The 20582-nt window shown below is 44.7% G+C and overlaps 1 protein-coding gene across 1 annotated transcript in view; it reads left to right on the top strand.

Moving 5' to 3' along the window:
• The window catches only part of CFAP99 (cilia and flagella associated protein 99), a 59244-nt gene extending 39792 nt beyond the window's left edge, over positions 1-19452 (top strand). The window contains exons 10-16 of the mRNA XM_075261125.1: positions 540-628; positions 3745-3949; positions 8509-8650; positions 9528-9679; positions 10478-10683; positions 17468-17633; positions 19291-19452. Of these exons, the coding sequence (XP_075117226.1) occupies positions 540-628; positions 3745-3949; positions 8509-8650; positions 9528-9679; positions 10478-10683; positions 17468-17633; positions 19291-19452 (1122 nt within the window). The remainder of the gene's footprint in view (positions 1-539; positions 629-3744; positions 3950-8508; positions 8651-9527; positions 9680-10477; positions 10684-17467; positions 17634-19290) is intronic.
• The last annotated feature ends 1130 nt before the right edge of the window (positions 19453-20582 follow it).

Genomic DNA, 20582 nt, shown 5'->3' with positions numbered 1-20582 from the left:
AAGCTGGATGCTGGAAGTCCTACACCTCATGAGACCAAAATCATTCACTGGAGAGGGACTGGTGACATCACTTACGTACCTCACCGGTTCCTTACTAGCAACCAATGAGGCCACTGATTGGTCCTGCGGCCATGTTAGGTGCAGGACCTCTGGTAATGAGAACCGGCATGAACATGAATGGACTCCAGCAGCGGACAATGGAGCACCAGGGACAGGTGAGGATGCTTTTTTCTTTGGCCCCACCAATTCCTGGACATTCCATTTAAAAATGATGGGGTGCTTGCTGGAGCACCGGAAATCCGTTTTAAAGAGCCTTTAAATGCCTTCCATTTGAATGGCGCTGTGTGTCTGTGCCTTGCATTGAGGGTGTCTGAGCGTCCTCTTGTGCAGGAAAAGTTAAATCAGATCTGCGGTGTCTTCCTATTCAAGTTCTGGCACATCCTGGAAATATGTCATGACTTGGGAAAAGCCCTGCAGGTTTACTGGATCAGGGTATATTTGGGGAATGTGCAGTTTTTCTTACCTATTTTTCCTTCCAGGTGGATAATGTCCCGGTAAGACTGAATGCTGCAGCCATACTAAGAGAAGGTGCACTTTACCAGCGGCAGGTGGAAGAAGAGCTGAACAGGTAGAGTGTGCAGAGGAGTATTATGTAGTGCAGCACTGTTTCATGGGATACTTGGAAGCAGTGGCGTAACTAGGAATGGCGGGGCCCCGTGGCACACTTTTGACATGGGGCTCCCTCCACCCCGACTGACGCCGAAGACCCCAACGACCGACCCCCTTCCCCACACACACACACACACACACACATTCCTGCGCACTCTATTATACCCCATAGTGGCCTCTGCACACACTATTATGCCCCATAGTGGCCCCTGCACACAATATTATGTCCCACTGTGGACACCCATGAGCAATTATTATACTCTGGGGTCTTTTCAGACCCCAGAGTATAATAATCGAAGACCCAAGAGGGGGAATACAAACATAAAAAAACACTGTCACTTACCTATCCCCAGCTCCACTGCAGTCCTCGGTGGTGTCGGCCATCTTCCTTGACGTTCGGACATCACATGACCCGAGACGCAGGCCCCGGTCATATGACGTCAGGAACCTCATAGTAGTAGGTCCAAAGCCTTCCAGGAGCATGGAAAGGTAAGTAACACAGTTTTTTATGTTCACTTACCTCTCCCGGGCCTCCGATCATTATACTATCAGTATACTATCAGTATAATAATAGTGTTTGTGGGGCCCGTGACATCATTTACCGATCCTGGCCTCTGCCAGGATCGGTAAATAAATAGAGTGGAGTAAATGGAGTAACTCCAGCTGGTAATGGCCTATTAAGAAAAAAAAAAAAAAACACAGCGGTCGCCGGGTCCCTAATGTCCCGGGCCCTGTGACAGCTGCTACCCCGGTAGTTACACCACTACTTGGAAGGAAGAATTATATGGTGCACACCTGCTGCTACAATTGATATACATTGAATGTCTACTTTATTAGAGATCGCTGTACTTTAAGGTTTGGCTTTGCCCTGTATGGACATTACAGCCGTGACCCCAGAGCGCGGCATAAAATCAAGTTTTCAGTGTCTCAGTTTCAGTTTCTGGGGCCAGAATTTCATTCACTGCCACTTATGGGGTTTTCTGGTGCAGCAGTGTGGAGGGTATATCAAGAAAGGTGCGATCGTGGAAAAACATCCATTAGTTAGGGGATCCAGTGGACCTAAACAACTCACTGACAAAATTTGGCACAAGCAGCATGAATCGATGAACCCTACTTGCCAGGTCTGGTGGAGGTAAAGTTATGGTGCGGGGAAGTTTTCTTATCACCTCCTCCGATACCTTAGTATATCATGAACAGTTTCTGTGGTTCCGTTGACCCAAGGAGTTCCACTCTTCTACTAGATTGGTGTCTCTAATAACGTGGCCGTTCAGTGCATAGCATGATAATACTCACACGTTTTAGTTTAGTTCTATCACCTAACCAGCAATTACTCATTTTCCGCTGAGATTTTTAATTATTTTTTTTTACAGCCACAAAAATGGCAGCAAATCTGCCTGACTTGATTTGTGTTCCCCATCTGGCAACTTCCTCTGCAGATAGCGGCATATATTTCACATAACTGAATCACATGCTGCCTTGAAAACTGCACAGAGAGGAGAGGCACGCAAAAGATGTGAGGTAGTAAATGAGCTAAATACCGGTCAGTGGTGTACTGTGCTGACCCTAGAGATCAGGCTGACCCTATGGCTTTATTACAGGTCGATTTGGGACACTAAACCCCCGGTGCATAAGAACTTATGGGTGGTTTAGTGTCCCAAATCGCCTTGACAGATTCCCTTTGAATTCATATATTGTATTTATACAAGACTTGAGTCCATGTCAAGATTGAGAAGGTGACAGGCGGAGTCCCGCTATATCAGCCCCAGGTTTCTGACCTATGTGTGGTCCAGACCTTGTAATCTGCCACTCCAGCAAGTACCTACAAGGAGGACCCAAGTGCTGAAGTGCACTTATGAGAACAGCTTATGTAAGATTATAGCCTAATACACAACCAAGTCTGCAGGCCGATACCCCCCAAGGAGCATCAGATGATCAAATCAAATCAAACAGGCTTTATTGGCACGTCCGAATAGATATTTGGCATTGCCAAAGCTAGTAAAATGGGGGGGGGGGGTATGGGGGGGTTGATTTGGGGTATAACAGTCCGTGGGGTCTCATCTTCCTCTTAGTTGGTGATCACTATATGGGGAGGTGGGGTGGGTGGTTTGGGGTATAACAGTCCGTGGGGTCTCATCATCCTCTTGTTTGGTGACAGCTGGACACGTATTGGGCAGCGATCTCCACAGTGGCCTCTTCTTCTCCCAGTAGGATGTAGAGTTTCCTCTTGTCTGCAGATGTGAAGTCTGGGATGTGGGCAGAGAGTCTTTGGTAGTAGACGGCCCTCACAGCTGAGTATCTGGTGCAGCGTAGCAGGAAGTGGGCCTCGTCTTCTAGGGCCCTTCTAGGTCACAGTGCTGGCACAGTCCGTTTTCCCGTGGCTTGTACGTCTGCCTGTGTCGCCCAGTCTCCATCTCCAGGTTTTGGGCGCTCAGTCTGTACCGGCTCAGGGTCTGTCTGTGTTTGGGGTGGCGTATTCTCTCCAGGTAGGTGGCCATGGTGTAGTCTCTTTGCAGTGACTGGTACACAGTGAGTTTCTTGGAGTTATTTATTGCGCTTCTGTTACTGCTCCATGTCATCGCTGCAGAACTGATTGGAAGCCCCTGTAGAGGTCAGTGCATCACAGAATGTATTTAGATGACACTCGGATGTCACTCTGAGCGTCATCCAAGTCCATTCCACTGCAAAATCAGTCATGTGTATGGGGCCTAAAGGTTATTTTTTTACAGTGGTACTAAGTGAGTGGTCCAGTGTTATTAAAAACAGCCACACAACTCTGCAGAACTCCTGTCCAGTGCTCTCAGCAGTTTTGTAGGGTGCTAGACATTAAGCAAAGTAATCCACTGAACCCCCATCCTGCTTGCCATACTTTATTATTTCAGAATTCATGGTGGTCTATTATAAAGTGTAAAGAAGACCAATGGTAAATTCATACAGGTTGCCACTGCAGTCTCTGTCCTCAGGGGTCCCCCGGGGATATGGAAGCCCTGGGCAGTAGCCTAGTTTGCCACCTCTGAAAACCATGCCTGTCTCTGTATACAGTCTACAAAATCGGCTAATCTGTACTGTGTTTTCTAGAATAGAGAAGCTGCTGGATGGGGCCCGGGACCCTAGTGAATTTCTAGAATGGCAGAGGCAAATGCAGGCAAAGGACTTGGAAAGACAACTAGCCGATATAGAGTGCCGGCGTCTAGAAGGCAAGCTGAGCCGGGAGGAAGCCGTTCTGGCACGGCAGAATCTCATCCAGGAGAATAAGAAAAAAGCTCTGATGAAGAAAGAGGAGGTAAGACAGAGATGTGCGCAGATTTTTGAAGCTACTATGTCACTGCTTAAAGACATAAAGCACATTGGCAGCGCCGCCCGGGCATCTAATTAATCTGAACTAATGTATGGCTTTAAGGCAGAAGGGATTCAATTATCCGTAGTCTGCCGCCATTGTATGCACACAGCATTAATCCTTATTCTAATTTCTAAGACAAACAGCCTCGCCTTAAGAGTGACAATGAGAAATAAATAAAAATTGTGAATAGGCGCATGGCGGTCGTAAACCGCAGCGCTCGGTTTTTAATCCATTAGAGGTTTAGAGCAATAATAAAAGAGCAGAAGAGGGGGATATACGTATGTACAGTACATGGCCTATTACTCATTGTAGGCAGTGATATATACATGTTTGTGTTGCACTTACGCAGATTGGGTAGCAAAGTGCGTATTGTGGAATTCACAAAACAAGGGGTGTTTTTACCGCAGCCAGGCTGAATGTAGGAGTGACGCATGGTGACCAGATGAACTGTACTCCTATTCACTTCAATGGGAGCAGAATGGTTTATTTCAGCTATCTCCGGCGCTCACTGTGAAGTCAATGGGAGGACTGTCCACTACCAGTCATGCCTAAATTCAGCCTGGAATGTGCAGCGGTGGGAAAGTTACACCAACAGCAATCCTCTATCCTATTCACCTGTGATATAAAGTTTAACTGCACACGACTTGCAGTTTATTGGAAAATCCAGAATAATAGGAAGGACATGTTGGTCACCAATAGACCTTTTTCAAACCATTGGGTTGCAGCAGAGGTACATGTATGTAAATGGAGCAGCAGCATGTGCTTACATACTATTGGCATGTACCCGATCCACCTTTAATCATGTACCTCGGTTGAAATCCTATGGTTTGAAAAAGGTCTGGTGGTCAGAGAAACGTCCCACCTATTACTTTGGATTTCCTAATAAAGTAATTTGAAGTACAAGTTAGTCTGGTGGTGACAAATTTCCTTTAGACTAAAGCCATACGTTGCAGAAAAGCTGCTTTTCTGCTGCAAATTTTGCTGCATTTTTTTGAGCCAAAGCCAGCCACTTCGACCGACAAGAGGGGGTGGGAGCAAAGACAAGTGTATGGCGAGGATACCTTGAGCAGACAAATTCACAATAACTCATGCCCGAAAACTAGTGTGAGTTCTATAAGAAATCTACCCAAGTTCCTGCCCGACATAGATTCCATGCTTGTGCACAGGAGTTCACTTGATTTATTAAGGGGCTGGGGGTGCTTAATGGGGTTGAGCCGATCTTGAGATTTCAGGATCGTTTTAAAATCCGATTTTCGATCATTTTCCAGCAGATCCCGATCATGAAATTTGCTCGATCGGGATTCGATCTTTCACGATCGCTAAACCCCAATTTTAGCCTTTCCCACAATGATTGGCCAGTAGCCAAGCATTGTGGAAACTAACCTCCAGCCTCGATCCCGCTGGAAGAGATCGGGATCGGAATTCTGATTGCGATCGTGAAATTTACTCGATTGCCGATCGGAATCCGATCTTTTCCGATCCCGATCGCTCAACCCTAGTGCTTAATAATTCAGACACATCTGGTGCCGGTCAGGGCACCCATCTTACTAAGCTTACCCCAACTATGTGTGGACTCACTTTAAGACTCTGAAAACCCCAGGGCACTTGGGGATTGGACATTTACCTGGAGGTCATAAAAATAATCATGTAGCCCACTTTAGCCTCACCCCCATTTACATTGACCCATAATATACCTGTCACCATTGAGCATATTCTCCCAGTTCTGGGATCTAACATTACCACTGAGCAATCCCTTATGGAGAAATAGGCACAATGTGGGGCCAACTTCTAGTTGGATGCCCACTTTGATACCTGCACCCCCACTTCTGCTGTCAGTCCAGGCTCTGGCTCTGATTTTCAGACCCTAAAGCAACATGCACGTCCACAGGACGAGACTGAGCGGCATAGATGGCACATGGATGATATCTGTGAGCTGCCCATGCCTCCGCAGCCCCATTCATTGAGGTCAGTGAGCACTCTCCGCAATACGGGATCTGAGTTCAGCTCACGGCATACAGCCCCATGCAATACATGGTCATGTGTTTGGGGCCATAGAAATGAATGGGTTAGTGTGCTAGGTGTGGAAACGCGGCTAGCGCACTGACTGTGCAGGCATTTGTGTGCACGAGGCCTTGCATGGCTCCATCCACTTTTGAAGTAGGAAGATGGTCATCGTGCGTGTCTCTTACACCCCTTGTGTCAAGCACTACAATGGCAATTTAATCTGTTATACAGTCCAACAGTAGTCGATCAATTTCACAATTTGTTTTTGTTCTATGCCCCCTATTAGGGTATAGGGAGATACTGAGGTGGGAATTTTCAGAGCGGGACCATCTATTTTAGCCGTAGTATATACAGTGGTCCGACTTCTAGCTTCGGTATAAGACGTAGATGCCCACTGGCATTTCCAGTGTAGATGATTTCCATTGTATACTATTTTATTGTCTATATTCTATTACTCCATTATAATAATGGCTGTGGGACACACAATGATGAGACTAGATGCCCCCGCTGGAGGTCACACCATCACACCCTCCCTCGCATGTGCCCTGTTTTTCACCCTCTTTGTTCTTCCCATTATTACAATGCTCTGGCTTTTCAAGTACTTTATTATTATGTCTTTCAATTATCATTTTGCTAAAAGTCCTATAAAGAAGGCCGGGTGCACAGAGCGCTCACTCTCAGCCGCTGCTTGAGAATTACTGTATCAGCAGTTTCCGGGGATATTAATGATCGGCGCTCTGGTTATGTAATTCTACACAATATTGTAAAGCCTTTCATCCTGGGATAGCGTTAATGAAATGACACGTACCATGGCTTCCTAGTCCTATTACTAATAAAAGTGCTAACAGAAGCCTTTATGTATACATGGCGACAAATCTGCTGTATCTACAAAGATAAGCCCCTAAGTGAGGGGATCCGCCATTGTCAAAGAACATGATCCTGTTATAATAGTAAAATATCTGCCTAGGCATATACAGTATATACATAGTCTATTCAGCTCCTCCCCTTCCCCTCTCACAGCATGAGTGTTGCACAGGCACAAAGGGAGAGGATCCTGCTGCAGGACTCTTAGTTCCTTGTCTACTATTTTCTTATAATGTAGACCGCTTGTATATTGCATTAATGATCTCCATTTCATTATACACTTGGATTAGCCGCCAATGTACATGTTTAATACAGGCCATGATGGCAACTATGCAAGAGCATGTCACCCATAGGTACCCATTTTTCTACTGGCTATCTTTGGTTGTTTGACAGGGTCCACCTAAATAGGACACCCCTCCCATTGGCATATCAAAAAATCACCTTATTTCGCCCCCCTTAATATAACCCCCCTCTTTTTTGGTCCACCACATGATACATGACCTCCTTTTTTTGACCTATAACATAGCCCCCACACAGTATAGGACCCCCTTTTTTCTGGCCCCCCACACGATATATCACCCCCTTTTTCTGGCCTATCACACAGTATATGACACCTTTTTTTTAGCCCACTTCATAGTATATGACCCCTTTTTTTTTCCCCACACAGTATATGACCTGTTTTTATGGCTCCTACATAGTATGCCTATATGATAGATCATTAGTATGTGATCTATAGGGGTCCAACACTTGAACTCCCCCACAGTTACAGAAGTGGATGGGGAGCGTGTGCAGGCTGCTCCTATTAAAGTAATACGAGCAATGCTGCATTTCCCTGGAACCACCGCTATACAGTGCCAAGAACGGTGTCAGGGTCTGGGGTCGCTAGGTGGGGCGGCATAGACACAAAAGTCCAGATTCTTTAGTCCAAAAACAAAGGTAGAGTTTATTTTCACTCAAAAAGGTAGTGCAGCAACAAAAGGAAACAATAAAAAAATAAATCCCTGCCCGGCTAGGCTGTAACTAAACATAGAATAGGTTACCTCACCTAGAAGAACAGAAATCCAAAAGCCAGTAGAATCATTCAGGACACAGCTCCAAAAATATGACCTCTCTGTTTGCTCTCCAGCCAAGCTCTGCCAAAGTGTTGCTATTGGAGCAACTTCTTAAGCCTCCTTGATGAGCAGACTCTCTGCAGCTGAGTCACTGCCGGAACATCCCCAAAGTGTGGACTGGAGGGGGGTGGAATGACAGGTCCCATTACCAATCCTACCTGTCATTCCTAAAAATCCAGCCCAGTACTGACAATTTACCAAAATGCTCAGCAAACGAAAGTTATCTTCCGAGAACAAACAATCCTGGCGTTTTCTCATCTCACCCACCTGAGTAGTCTGGGTGAGATGTACACCCCCTCCATTACCTGACCAGCCATTGGCTTACAACGGCTACAAAAGGAATAGGAAATATATAAGAAGTTCTTATACTTCTACCTTCTGCTCAATCCAATCCTGGCTTTGGCTCAAAAGAACGCAGCAAAATCTGCAACCAAAAAAGCCACAACATGGGGCCTTAGTCTAAAGCCGGTGGAAAATAAGACTTTCCCTAATAAATGTATCTTCTTTCCCTTTGTTCTATAGACAGAGAAGCTGATGCGGCAGTATGCCGAGAAACGTCTGCAAGAGGAGAAGGAGATGAGGGACCTCGTGGAGCAAGTGTCTGAGGGGCACAAAAACACGAAGCAAGCGCGACTGAGGCTCCAGAAATACAAGCAACAAATAGGTATCTCACCAGCACGCCACAATAATGATCCAGGAATGAGGTCAGACGTACACTGGATCCCCGAGGACGGCACATGCCTAAACTCTTCTGACAGGGGTTTAGTCCTATATTTAGCAAATGCTCCATGGAACGCATCCATAGGCTTTGTTATATAGGCCGTGCTTCCATTTGGCATACATTAGGGTGGTATGAGGTGGCATATCGTATCTTCACTGTCTATGACTATACTTTTCAGTACATATGTCGTATATAGCAAATGTATTGAATAGACAAAATGTGAACACAAACAAATTCAGTTGTGTTAGCAAAAGAGACGACAATGTACAGGCATATATGGGGTAGAATCGAGTTAGTAGGATGACGTTCATTGATAGATATACAGATGTAGCAGAGTTAACCCCAACTTCTGTAATTGGTTAAACTGTTTCAGCATGATATCTTATCACAGAAGACAAGAAAAAAAACATCTGCTGGGAGTTCACCAGGGTATATAGCGGCACTTTTCCCTTGTTTTATAGTTACTTGTGACTTGGGGTAGCTGGTGGTGGAGGTTGGTGGTGCTTGAGTGTCCATTATGAAGTATACCCTGCTGTGGTATTTAGATGGATGGATATGGAAATAAACTAAGTCTGTGCCCAAGAAAACATAACTGTCCCTCACAGGAGTTGCACTTTTTTGGGTTTACGCACTAAAATGTGAACCATATTCAGTCCAATATCCTAAAGTGTCCTGTTCTTCTTCTATCAGTGTATACATGCAGAGGTATACAGTACATCCATGATGGCTTCTTTTACCTCCACAACATAAGTCATAAGACCAGTGACTCCTTCGAGGACAGCACTATCTTATACCACTGTTTGGCTTTATCTTTCTCTAGTACAAGAAGTAGCAGAGGAGAGTCGGGAGCTCTTACGCCAAGCCCTAGAAGAGGCACAAGAGGAGCTAAGGAAGAAATTTGAGCTGATCCGTGAGATACGAGCCATGGAGTCAGTGCCAGTCATCAGACAGAAGTTTGTGGATCTGACACAAGTAAGTATAGTGTAATGATAGATCACTGTGGTCAGTGGTGTATATAGAGCCAGCTTTCAGTACCAGCAGGATTTTATTATCTGCAGGAACCCATGGGCATAGTGCCCAGACCAAACATCTGTGACCTGTGCAGGTGCAAAGGGGTGTAACAGTCTCCACTGCTAAGGAAGGCATAAGGAGAGCGTGGCACCCAAGTATCACCCCCACTAGAGTCCTAATATTAATCATTTATTAGCAGTTTTAGTTAGACATTGTATGGCTCTGTTATACACTGACGGGCAAAAGAGTAACAATGTTTACAACTTGTGAAAAGAAAAAGATATTTCTACCACCAGGAGCAAAACAGTAACAATACAGTTACATGACAAGAATCTGCATAACTAATAATATGCTAAATAGTTACAAGTCACATTTATGTATTAGATAGCCAAGAGGATTGTCTATAAAATGATGGTAGTCTCATGAATGAATGGTGAGAGCTGGAGCCTGAAAGTCACAAGTTCTAACCATTGTTACCCTTTTGCTCCTCAGTGTATATTTGTACTATATGAGCACTCTATGGTGGCATTTACTTTACACTGTGACACTATTACTTTGGCACTATATAGTGTATTATATTTTAGGGTGATGTTGGCACAGTAAATACTCATCAGATAAGCATCATCTATAGGTAGTGACTTAAATATAATTTTTGAGCTCCCAGCTGGACAGTCACTTTAAGTGTTTGGCTGTTTTTGGTTAGCAGTGTTGTAAAGATGGATACTACCAGATTAATATTTGGCTTACTTTACACCTCAGACTGCTGGACATGGATTAAACTGTGAGATGTCCGTAGTGGAGCTCCGGGAACGTCTGGCTTTGCTAAAGGAAGCGCAGAGAAACGCAGAGGAGGAAAAGAGGGACCAGATCCTTGAGGAAAAGCAGTCAAAACAGCAGCAGCTTCTGGATACTCTGGAGCAGATCTCTCTCCACAGAGCCGCCCAAAGCAAAGCTGCTCTCCTCAGGTCGGTGAGGTGTCCTCCCCTCTTACTGTGTGTAGTCACATGTATCTGTAAGTATATGAGCGCTCATGGTTCTGAAAATATCACATTTTCTGTATTATGTCAGTGTGATGCCTATTGACTGCTGCGCTGAGGTCTAAGATCCATTGTCCTGAGATTTTTGCTACTTTTTGAGACCTTACAATCATACATACGTGATAAATGTATGTTGCATAGGGAATGCCCACTGGGACCCCCATGGACCACAAGAATTGGGGACCCCAGTTCCTAATTTGAGTGGATTAGTGGTCACGCATGCATAATACTACTCCATTCAACATATGGGGGACTGATCACTGAGACTGAATGGAGGGGTAGTGTGCATGTGCGACTGTCACCCTCATCATGGGAGGGGTCTGACCCCTCTATTGACCTCTGTGGACAGGTAATACATGTTTTTTGGGAGTTCAATTTCTTTCACTCTCCCCTGAATTCACCTTCTCATCCCTGAGCTCAAAGATAAATCATTGGTGTTGGAACTTATGCAAGCAACATGGCTTCTATATAATGCAGCTTATTGCCAATAGAGATTTTCACGTGTTAATCCTCCCATATTATGGATTAGATAATCTCCTTGTAATATTCATAGAAGTCAATGGTTTGAGGTCGAGCAGTGAAGAAGCTCACATCGACTTGCTGCTGCTGCTGCTGCAGATCCTCTTTCTGTCCACCTATAAGCTGGGTTTCTTCAATTTTGGTCACATGCATTCACAGAAGTCATTTTTTCTCATGTCATTTTTGTCCTATGAGGAATGGACTGTTAATCTGTTCCTGGATTTTTCTGCAATATCATTTCCACAATGAGTCGGGAGATCAGCGGAGCGTGCCATTCATCAGCATGTGCCTCATTGTCCTACAAATCTCCCCGGCCACGAGAGGATCGCCACAAAGTTAATTGTCTGCTTAGCGGTGGCTGGAAACCAATTACTGGTAGAAAGGGAATGGTCTACCCCCAGCCGAATTATAACAATACGACATGATCGCTTTTATAGACATGTGGCTAGGCTCAGATCTTCCTTAGATGTCATTCTGTGTATTACACCTGTTGGAAAAAGGAAAAGAAAACTGAAAAAAAATAGGAAATCTGAATTTGCAGAGAGAATTGGGATTCCCTGTAGCCCTTTAATGCCGTTGTTCTCAACTTGTGGACTGGATGGTTGCTGGTAGTATTCATCATTATATACATATATTATTAGAGTTATTATAGCTTTATCTGAAAAGATGCTTCATAGACATGGATGTCAGTGATAAAATTCTCACTACTTGCACCCATCACTAGAGGGAGCTTACTGTCTACTGTTTATTAGAGATGAGCGAACACTGTTCGGATCAGCCGATCCGAACAGCACGCACCCATAGAAATGAATGGAAGCACCTGTGACGCTGACTTTACCGGCAGCTGGCCGGAGTCACAGGTGCTTCCATTCATTTCTATGGGTGCGTGCTATTCGGATCGGCTGATCCGAACAGTGTTCGCTCATCTTTCCTGTTTATATTCATCAGGGCAGATTCATCCTGCCCTGTACACCACTTTTCTGGGGACTATTTTTGCAATGTTTTGAACAAGTCAGATTTTTGCAGAAAAAAAAAATTCTTTTTATTTATGCCACCATTGCCACTTCCCGGAAGGGCGACATAGTCGTGGCCACCAGACCCATCAGATTTGCAATCATTTATGCCGTTGTAGTGTTGTATATGATGCCATGAGCTGGGGTAGATTTCAATGCAGACATGGCCATGCCAGAGGATGCCTTATATCAGTGGCATAACTAGGAATGGTGGGGCCCCGTGGCGAACTTTTGACATGGGACCCCTCCAAGAGGGGTATGTGGGCGTGCAGGCTGTATGTGAACAAGAGGGTGATGTGGGGTGCAGGGTATGTATGAAAAACAGTGGGGTGTGGAGTAGGGAACCCCTCATTCCACCATACTCTTGCTCACCCACAGCCTGCACCACCCATTCCCCCTTCTTGCTCACCCACAGCCTGCACCACCCATTCCCCCTTCTTTCTCACACACAGCCTGCCCCCCACGTCACCCTTTTTGCTCACACACAGCCTGCACACCCATGTACCCCTCTTGCTCACACACAGCCTGCACCACCCATTCCCTCCTCTTGCTCACATAGGGGTAAGTGGGGGGTGCAGGCTGTGTGTGAGAAAGGGGGGAATGGGGGTGCAGACTTTCTCACACATAGCCTGCACACCCATGTACCCCTCTTGCTCACACACAGCCTTTAACCCATTCCCCCCATTGTACACTGACCTTTACAATCCGGATAGCTCCGCCAACACAATACTTTGATTCTATCTTAGTAGGTTAAAGGACCTTTGATGACATCATAACACAGGTCCTTAACCTACTAGGATAGATGCCGGCACAAGGTAACGGGGTTGGGGACAGTGGGCAGGAGTTAGAAGTTTCTCCTGCCCACTGTCATTATGCAAGTGCTGGGCGGCAGGGGCCCAGACAGCAGGTGGCCCCTGCTTGGGTACAATAGTGAAGCCAGCAATTTCTGGCTTCACTGCTGTTAAAAGATGGACTGTGGAGGAGGCAGCTCCTCTCCATCTTCAGGCAGCACCCAGTGCTACGGTAAATAGGGCCCGTTACATGCTGGAGTTACTACAGCAGGTAACGGCCTATTAAAAAAAAAATCTGCAGCAGTAGCGTCTGTCACCGGGCCCCCTAGTGTCCCGGGCCCTGTGGCAGCTGCCACTGCTGCTACCCTGGTACTTACGCCCCTGCCTCTCATTTGTAATGAGGCTTGTGCCTTGTTATAAATGAGCCTCATTCACGAATGAAAGAGATATGAAGACTGGCATTCAATACTCCAGGCTTCATAAATCTTCCCTGTCTGCCATAAGTTTCTAAGCTCCCCTAGTGGAGGATTCAGATATACATCAACATGCTGGATAATCTGGAGCTATTTATCATTAAAAATGGAGCTTCAACAACGTTAATTTTTTTTTTGTAAAAGAGCAGATTGTCAGAGCCGATGATGATAAATTATAGAGATTCACTTTAAAGAGGTTCTTCAGGTGTTGAATATTGAGACCCCATCCTTAGATAGGTCACCGATATCACTTAGGGTCCTGAGCTTGCAACCTCTTCCCTAAATACCAAGCACAGTGCCATACATTGTCTACCAACTGAACTTGGTATTGCCGCCCATTTGGATGGGACTGAGCTGCATACAGGCCACATAACAAATGAACTGGCCTTTGATTTAGGACCGGTGTTCACCTGCTTGTTCAAGCAGCTGATCTGTGGGGGTCTGGGCGCCCAACACTCACCAATCAGATACGGATATGAGGATATTCAATCCATTTTTGGCACCTGGGATCTCTTATCTACCTACTCCGCCAGATCCATATGTATGCTCCATATTATTCCGTGTTTGTTGATTATTTACTTCATGTTTTATTTAACATGGAGCAATAATGAAAGATATGTAATTACCCCGTGCACTCCGCGAGCTGCCGGTGACCCGAACCTTCAGGTGTTAGATTGCCGAGTGCATTACTTATGTTAAAAGGTTTTAGAAAAGCAGCTAATTTTAAAATATCCCATAAAAATCCCCCATTACCTGATTTATGTACCAGCGGCGGCATAATTAGCTCATTTTCTAGACAGCTCATTTACATGCAGACGCGGTACAGCTGCACTAATAAATACAGTTCAAGCTGTACCAGAGACTTATTTACATATCGCAGCTGTATCCCAGCTTAGTGCAGAGGTAAATCGCTGGCGACACCGGCATGGCGACGCATATAGGGCCGGGGAGTAGAGATGAGAGAGTAGTATTCGATCGAATACCTCCCCGCCATAGATATCCATGTAAGCAGCTGAACACAAAGGGGTTAAACGCATTGAATATTCGATGCGCCTAACCCCTTGGTGTTCGGCCGCTTACACGGATACATATGGTGGGGAGGTATTCGATTGAATACTACTCGCTCATCTCTACCGTGGAGCCTTTTGGCCCCTTTCATACTACTCTATGTGCTAACCGTGAAAGATCTGACAACACAAGGACCCTTTATAGTCAATGGAGCTATTCACATGTCCATTGTTATTCACGGACGAACAGGTGCTGAGATGGGTTCACACGGCTGAATTTGGAGCTGAATTTCAGGCGGATTCCACTTAAAAATTCCACCTGAAATCTTTATGCTATTCATTCATTTTTTTTCTTCTGGCTGTCTTTTTTCATACTGAATACGATCGGCTGTATACAATCTTCAGGCCGGGGCCCCACATCGCATAAATGGAAAAAATGTGGCGTTTTACAGTCTAGCGAATCCCATCCACACCTTGCAAAAAGATACAAGCAGTGGACACACTGTGTTTTTGAAATCGCAGGATGTCAATTATACCTACGGAAATGCCAGCATTTTCCCTATAGATATAATGGAAACCTCTGAGGACTTTCTGTGAAAAGCGCTGTGGGGAAACCGTATACATTTTCCCAGTGACGATTGCATGTAAGACTCTCCATAAGGAGAACTATCTATCTATCTATCTATCTATCTATCTATCTATCTATCTATCTATCTACCTATCTACCTATCTATCTCATTTACCCATATATACTTGAGTATAAGCCGAGTTTTTCAGCACTGTTTTTGTGCTGAAAAAGTCCGCCTCGGCTTATACTCGAGTCATTACGGTAATTCAGCAATATCATAGTCACAAACCCGGCATCTGGACCTGGCATACAGACACCGGGACGGTGGCGATGCTGCTCATTTCAAACTGCAAAAGTACTTACGGTACGTCTGCTAGCAGGCCCGGAATACAGACCCCCTTCCCCCCCACTCCATCACACGCCAGGTGACGTTGCCATTTAACCTCAGGCCCGAACCCGGCGTGTATCTGCGTTCCATGCCTGCTAGCAGTACTGTAAGTACTTCTGCAGTTTGAAATGAACAGCATTACAACACTCATAGCAGGAGCGTGGCGATGCTGCGGCCCGGCACCCGCTCTGGTGTCTGTATGTTGGGTCCGGATGCCGGGTCTGTAACTATAATGGCGCCGCTCAGCTTCAGAGCAGTCGCCCTACCAACCGGCACCTCCACTGTAACTTTTACAGCGATAATGCCGGAGCTCCCTGCAATCAGAGATTGCAGGCATGAGCTGTGACATCTCCACTGTAAGTGTTACAACGGAGATGCTCTCCAATGATGTCCCGGTCCGAGCAGGTGCCGCTATGCTGCTGAAGGGAGGAGGGAGCGGGCGCGACTGCTCTCTTAAGGGCGATCCTTAAGATAGGAACTGTGGCCAGCCGCCGGCAGAAGCGCTTCTGCCGGGGATTCCTCTCAGAGCTCCTGTAAAGGCTCCCTGGCTGCAGTGCTTCTCTTTTGCAGGCTGCTCTATGCAGCCTGCAAAAGAAATGACAACTTTTGCAATGTAGTGCAATGCATTAGCATTGCATTAGTGATCAGACCCCCCTGGGGTTCAAGACCCTTAGGGGGTCTAATAAATGCAAAAAAAATAAAAATAAATAAATAAAAAATAAATAAAAATAAAGTATTAGTAAAAAAAAGTATTAAAAATTCAAATCCCCCCCCTTTCCCTAGAACACATATAATTAATAACTAATACTGTGAAACACATACACGTTAGGTATCCCGTGTCCGAAAACGCCCGCTCTACAAATCTATAAATATATTTTTCCTGTATGGTAAATGCCGTAGCTGGAAAAAAAAGTTGTCTAACTGCCCCTCCCCGAGACTGAGTTCCACCCACCCACTTGGAATTCAGCCTGACTACAGCCAGGCTAAATATAGGGTATCTGCAGTGCTCCTATTCCGTCAGGAAGGGGTTAATAGGAGCACTGCAGATACCCTATATTCAGACAGGCTGAATTCCAAATGGGGGGAAAAATCCCAGTCCTCAAGCTCAGAGAAGGGGCAGACAGACAACCAAAACACCCCCTCCCCCTCCCCAGCGTCTACTGCACCCAAAAACTCCAACCATTTTAATTTATGAAGTTTTCAAGTAGCTGCTGCATTTCCCCCCCCCTCGGCTTATACTCGAGTCAATAAGTTTTCCCAGTTTTTTGCGGTAAAATTAGGGACCTCGACTTATATTCGGGTCGGCTTATACTCGAGTATATACTCTATCTATCTATCTATCTATCTATCTATCTATCTATCTATCTATCTATCTCATATCTATCTATCTATCTCATATCTATCTATCTCATATCTATCTATCTATCTATCTATCTATCTATCTATCATCTATCTATCCCTCACTTATCTATCTATCTATCTATCTATCTATCTATCTATCTATCTATCTATCCATATATCCATCCATCCATCCATCCTTTATCTGTCTAATTTTCCTACATACAGACAAGTGGTCCTGATTTATGACGTGATCTCCGAGATTTCCAGGATTTTAAGAAAAAAAAAAGTTCTAAATGAGCACTAAATATTTTGCGGACAGATAAAGGGATGGGCTGGAAACCTTGTTCTCTGTGAATGTTCATTTTCACAGGCAGGCGATGTAATTTTCCACTTCAGCTGCCGCCTTAACTCGAAGCTGCAGAGTCAGGGTAAACTTGGCGTTAAGTGTAACCATGAATCACCCGTGTGACGGCCAAAAATGTGCCGCTATTTGTGAGCCCTCACCTGATTAAAACAACCCGGCTTTATTAGGAGGAGAAAAATACACATTTCCATCTTCTTTTTCTAGAAGTATATGCTGGATCTCTTATATTTCATTTATCTTTTTGACAGGCTGGAAGAGAAAAAGTCTAAATCTCAGCTTGGAAAAGCCGCTCTAGCGAACAATGATCGTATCACCGAACTGCAGAGGAAACTCGAAGAGAAAGCGGCCGAACGCAAAAGACAGGCTGAAACCTTAAAGCTGAACCCCCAACGTAATACTATCAAATCCTCTAAGGTAAATGGGTAGTATAGGATAGTCTTATGACTGATAGGGGCTTTGAGCTTGGTGTGGGCACTCCTGAAAGATATGGCGGTAAGTAATGCTATCCAGAATCAGATTGGTCAGGGTCCGACACCCAGTCCAACACAGATCATCTGTTTTGGCTGCCAGAGGCCATATACTAGGTATATAGCCAGAAGCAATAGCGCCACAGCTATACTGTACCACTGTGTTAGCTCACCCTGGATTCCCAGTTTACAAGTCCCGACTCCTGCATTAGTATTCACTGCTCTGTGACCTCACCTCAGTTCTCTGAATAATTAAAGTTTAACTTTATTATTTTGTTTCATTAGGTATGAGCCAGGATTCAAACCTGAGAAGCATAGTATGCCAGACTGTTAGCCGTAAAGCAGGCTCTATTATTTTCAATAATAATATTCTTTTTTATACCAAGCTGCAATAGTATTCCACTATATATATATATATATATATATATATATATATATATATATATATATATATATATTTAGAAATTTTTATTATTAAAGGGGCTCTATCTAGCAAGATTATGCTGATAGAGCCCCATATATGCACGAATAGCCTTTATAAAGGCTAGTCAGGCACTGCAGCGCCAGCCCTGGCAACAGTGGGAGAGGCAGTGGCGGCAACGCCGGACGGGATTATCCTGCGTTTGCTCTCTGCCACTGAGCCCAGTGCTTGCCTTCCAAAAGACAGTGCATGCCAGTGGTTGTAGCGTTGCTCTTTTCAGAGCCCCTACTCAGTTTCGAGTTGCAGAGTGTGCAAACCGCACTATATTTGTCCGCCGCACATACATTAAAACTGTGGAGCTTTCCGTGGAAAGTTCCACTCCTCTCCCTGCAGTGTATAGCTCTGAGAAGAACTGTTGTTTTTCTTTGGTTTTTTCCTGCCTACGGGAAACTAATGCCTATCTAGCCCTCAGCAGATATGTTTCTCTCCCTATCTCTCACCGCAAATCTGACGAATATGGTGGCAGCCGTTCTTATAAATGGGAGGTCACATGTTTTCAGCAGCCAATGGGTTTTTTCAATTTTTTTTCAATGCCTCCGTTGTCGTAGTTCCTGTCCCACCTCCCCTGCACAGTTATTGGTGCAAAAAACGCGCCAGGGAAGGTGGGAGGGGATACGAATTTTTACTGCGTAGGTGGCGTGGTATTCGATTGGAATCGAATACCTCGAACAGCCTGATATTCGATCAAATATGTATTCGATCGAACAGTGTTCGCTTATCTCTAGTGAATATGGTTTTTTTTTTCTATTTTTTTAACCTCCCTCAGCCTAATTAAAAAAATAAATTATATATATGTGTGTATATATATCCTTGACAATTCATATAACACTAACATAACTGACACCAGCCTTACATTCTCCCCACTGTGTGCCATCTATGGCCACTAGTCTCCCACCAACTGAATCGGAGAACTGCAAACTACAGCTAGAGCTTGCAGAAGGGAAAATTACTAAAATTGGAGAACACAGGTCATATGATGGCCAGGAATCGTGTTATTTTTCATGCACAAACATATGTCAGCTTAACCTGAAAAATCATAAGACGACACGTAGGTTTATGTCACTGCCCTGTGTATTGCTGCTATTTTTGTCTATCAGTTTCAGTGAATTCGTCTTTTTTACAGAACTCGTATGAAGAGAAGCATTGGAAGGAACTGGAAGAGAGCAGGGAGCGCCAGGCTCAGCTACTCCAGTATGGGGTGGTGTCAAGAGAAACCGCTCACAAGATGGCCGCTTATCAGGCTGTAAGAAACGGGACCTCACAAGCCTGTATGATGCCGTCATAGGATAGCTACATCTATGGACTTCATGTTCTCCTCTGTCCGGCAGACTGCAGGGACAACACAGTAATAAAAGATATCAAATGGCTAAAATATTTTCTGCACTATTGTCCATTGATGATGTAGATGCTTTATTGCCTGTTTTATTATAACTAGAGATGAGCGAACACTATTCGAAACAGCCGTTTCGAATAGCACGCTCCCATAGAAATGAATGGACGTAGCCGGCACACAAGGGGTTAAGCAGACGGCCGCCTGCAAAGTCTGCGTGCTGGTCGCTTCCATTCACTTCTATGGGAGCGTGTTATTCGAAACGGCTGTTTCGAATAGTGTTCGCTCATCTCTAATAATAACCTGTATATATCCCCCATATAACCTGTATATATCCCCCATATACAGTAGTATAATAGAAGAGAATGTGGTTGTATACTCCTACTATAGGGGTGTGTCTGACAACAAGCTTGTTGACTGTTTCCAATGACAACCAGTAGAATTGTGCCTGTCACTCCAGAATTACAATAATATTATTATATAGTATTATTTCTAAGGTTACATAGCAACTTTGGTCATGACAAATAGAGTCTTGGATAAGTCAGGAATCCAAAGAATGATTTGCCGGTACCTTGCTGTCACATGACTATTTTACAGTTGCGATTTGGCTGTAAAGAAACATCAAAATCGCAGACAGGTTGTAAGTAAGTGGCACATGGGTTATATTACGGCTTATGACAAGACTGACAATATAGATGAGCTATAAGAAGAAACTCCCATTGGCTAGGTGTGATACAGTCATACAATCAAGGGAGAGTGCCCCTACAGGTCAACATGGAGCCTTACAAGTGACATATATTGTTACAGCTGAATAAATATTGAGGATGAAATTTGGATCATTTTCTTCTTGCGCTGAACTACATTAAACGTAAAATGTATTTTATCTTTATTGTCCCCTGTTCTCAGCTACTTCAGGCTGGAGACAGTGACAAGAACTCCCTCTGACCTCTGAAAAGATTTACTCTTGTCCCAGCTGTCCTGTCGTTACATTGAAAGGGTTAATCCCATCTTAATGATTTCTATGGGTAAAGTGATCAGTAGAAATCAGCAAAGGGGATCATGGGATTCTCATTCTTCTAATTGGT

This window comes from Leptodactylus fuscus, chromosome 1 (assembly GCF_031893055.1).
Source record: "Leptodactylus fuscus isolate aLepFus1 chromosome 1, aLepFus1.hap2, whole genome shotgun sequence".
In the NCBI taxonomy this organism is placed as follows: Eukaryota; Metazoa; Chordata; class Amphibia; order Anura; family Leptodactylidae; genus Leptodactylus; species Leptodactylus fuscus.
The sequence above is the reverse complement of the archived record's forward strand: the minus strand, read 5'-3'. Positions and strand labels throughout refer to the sequence as shown.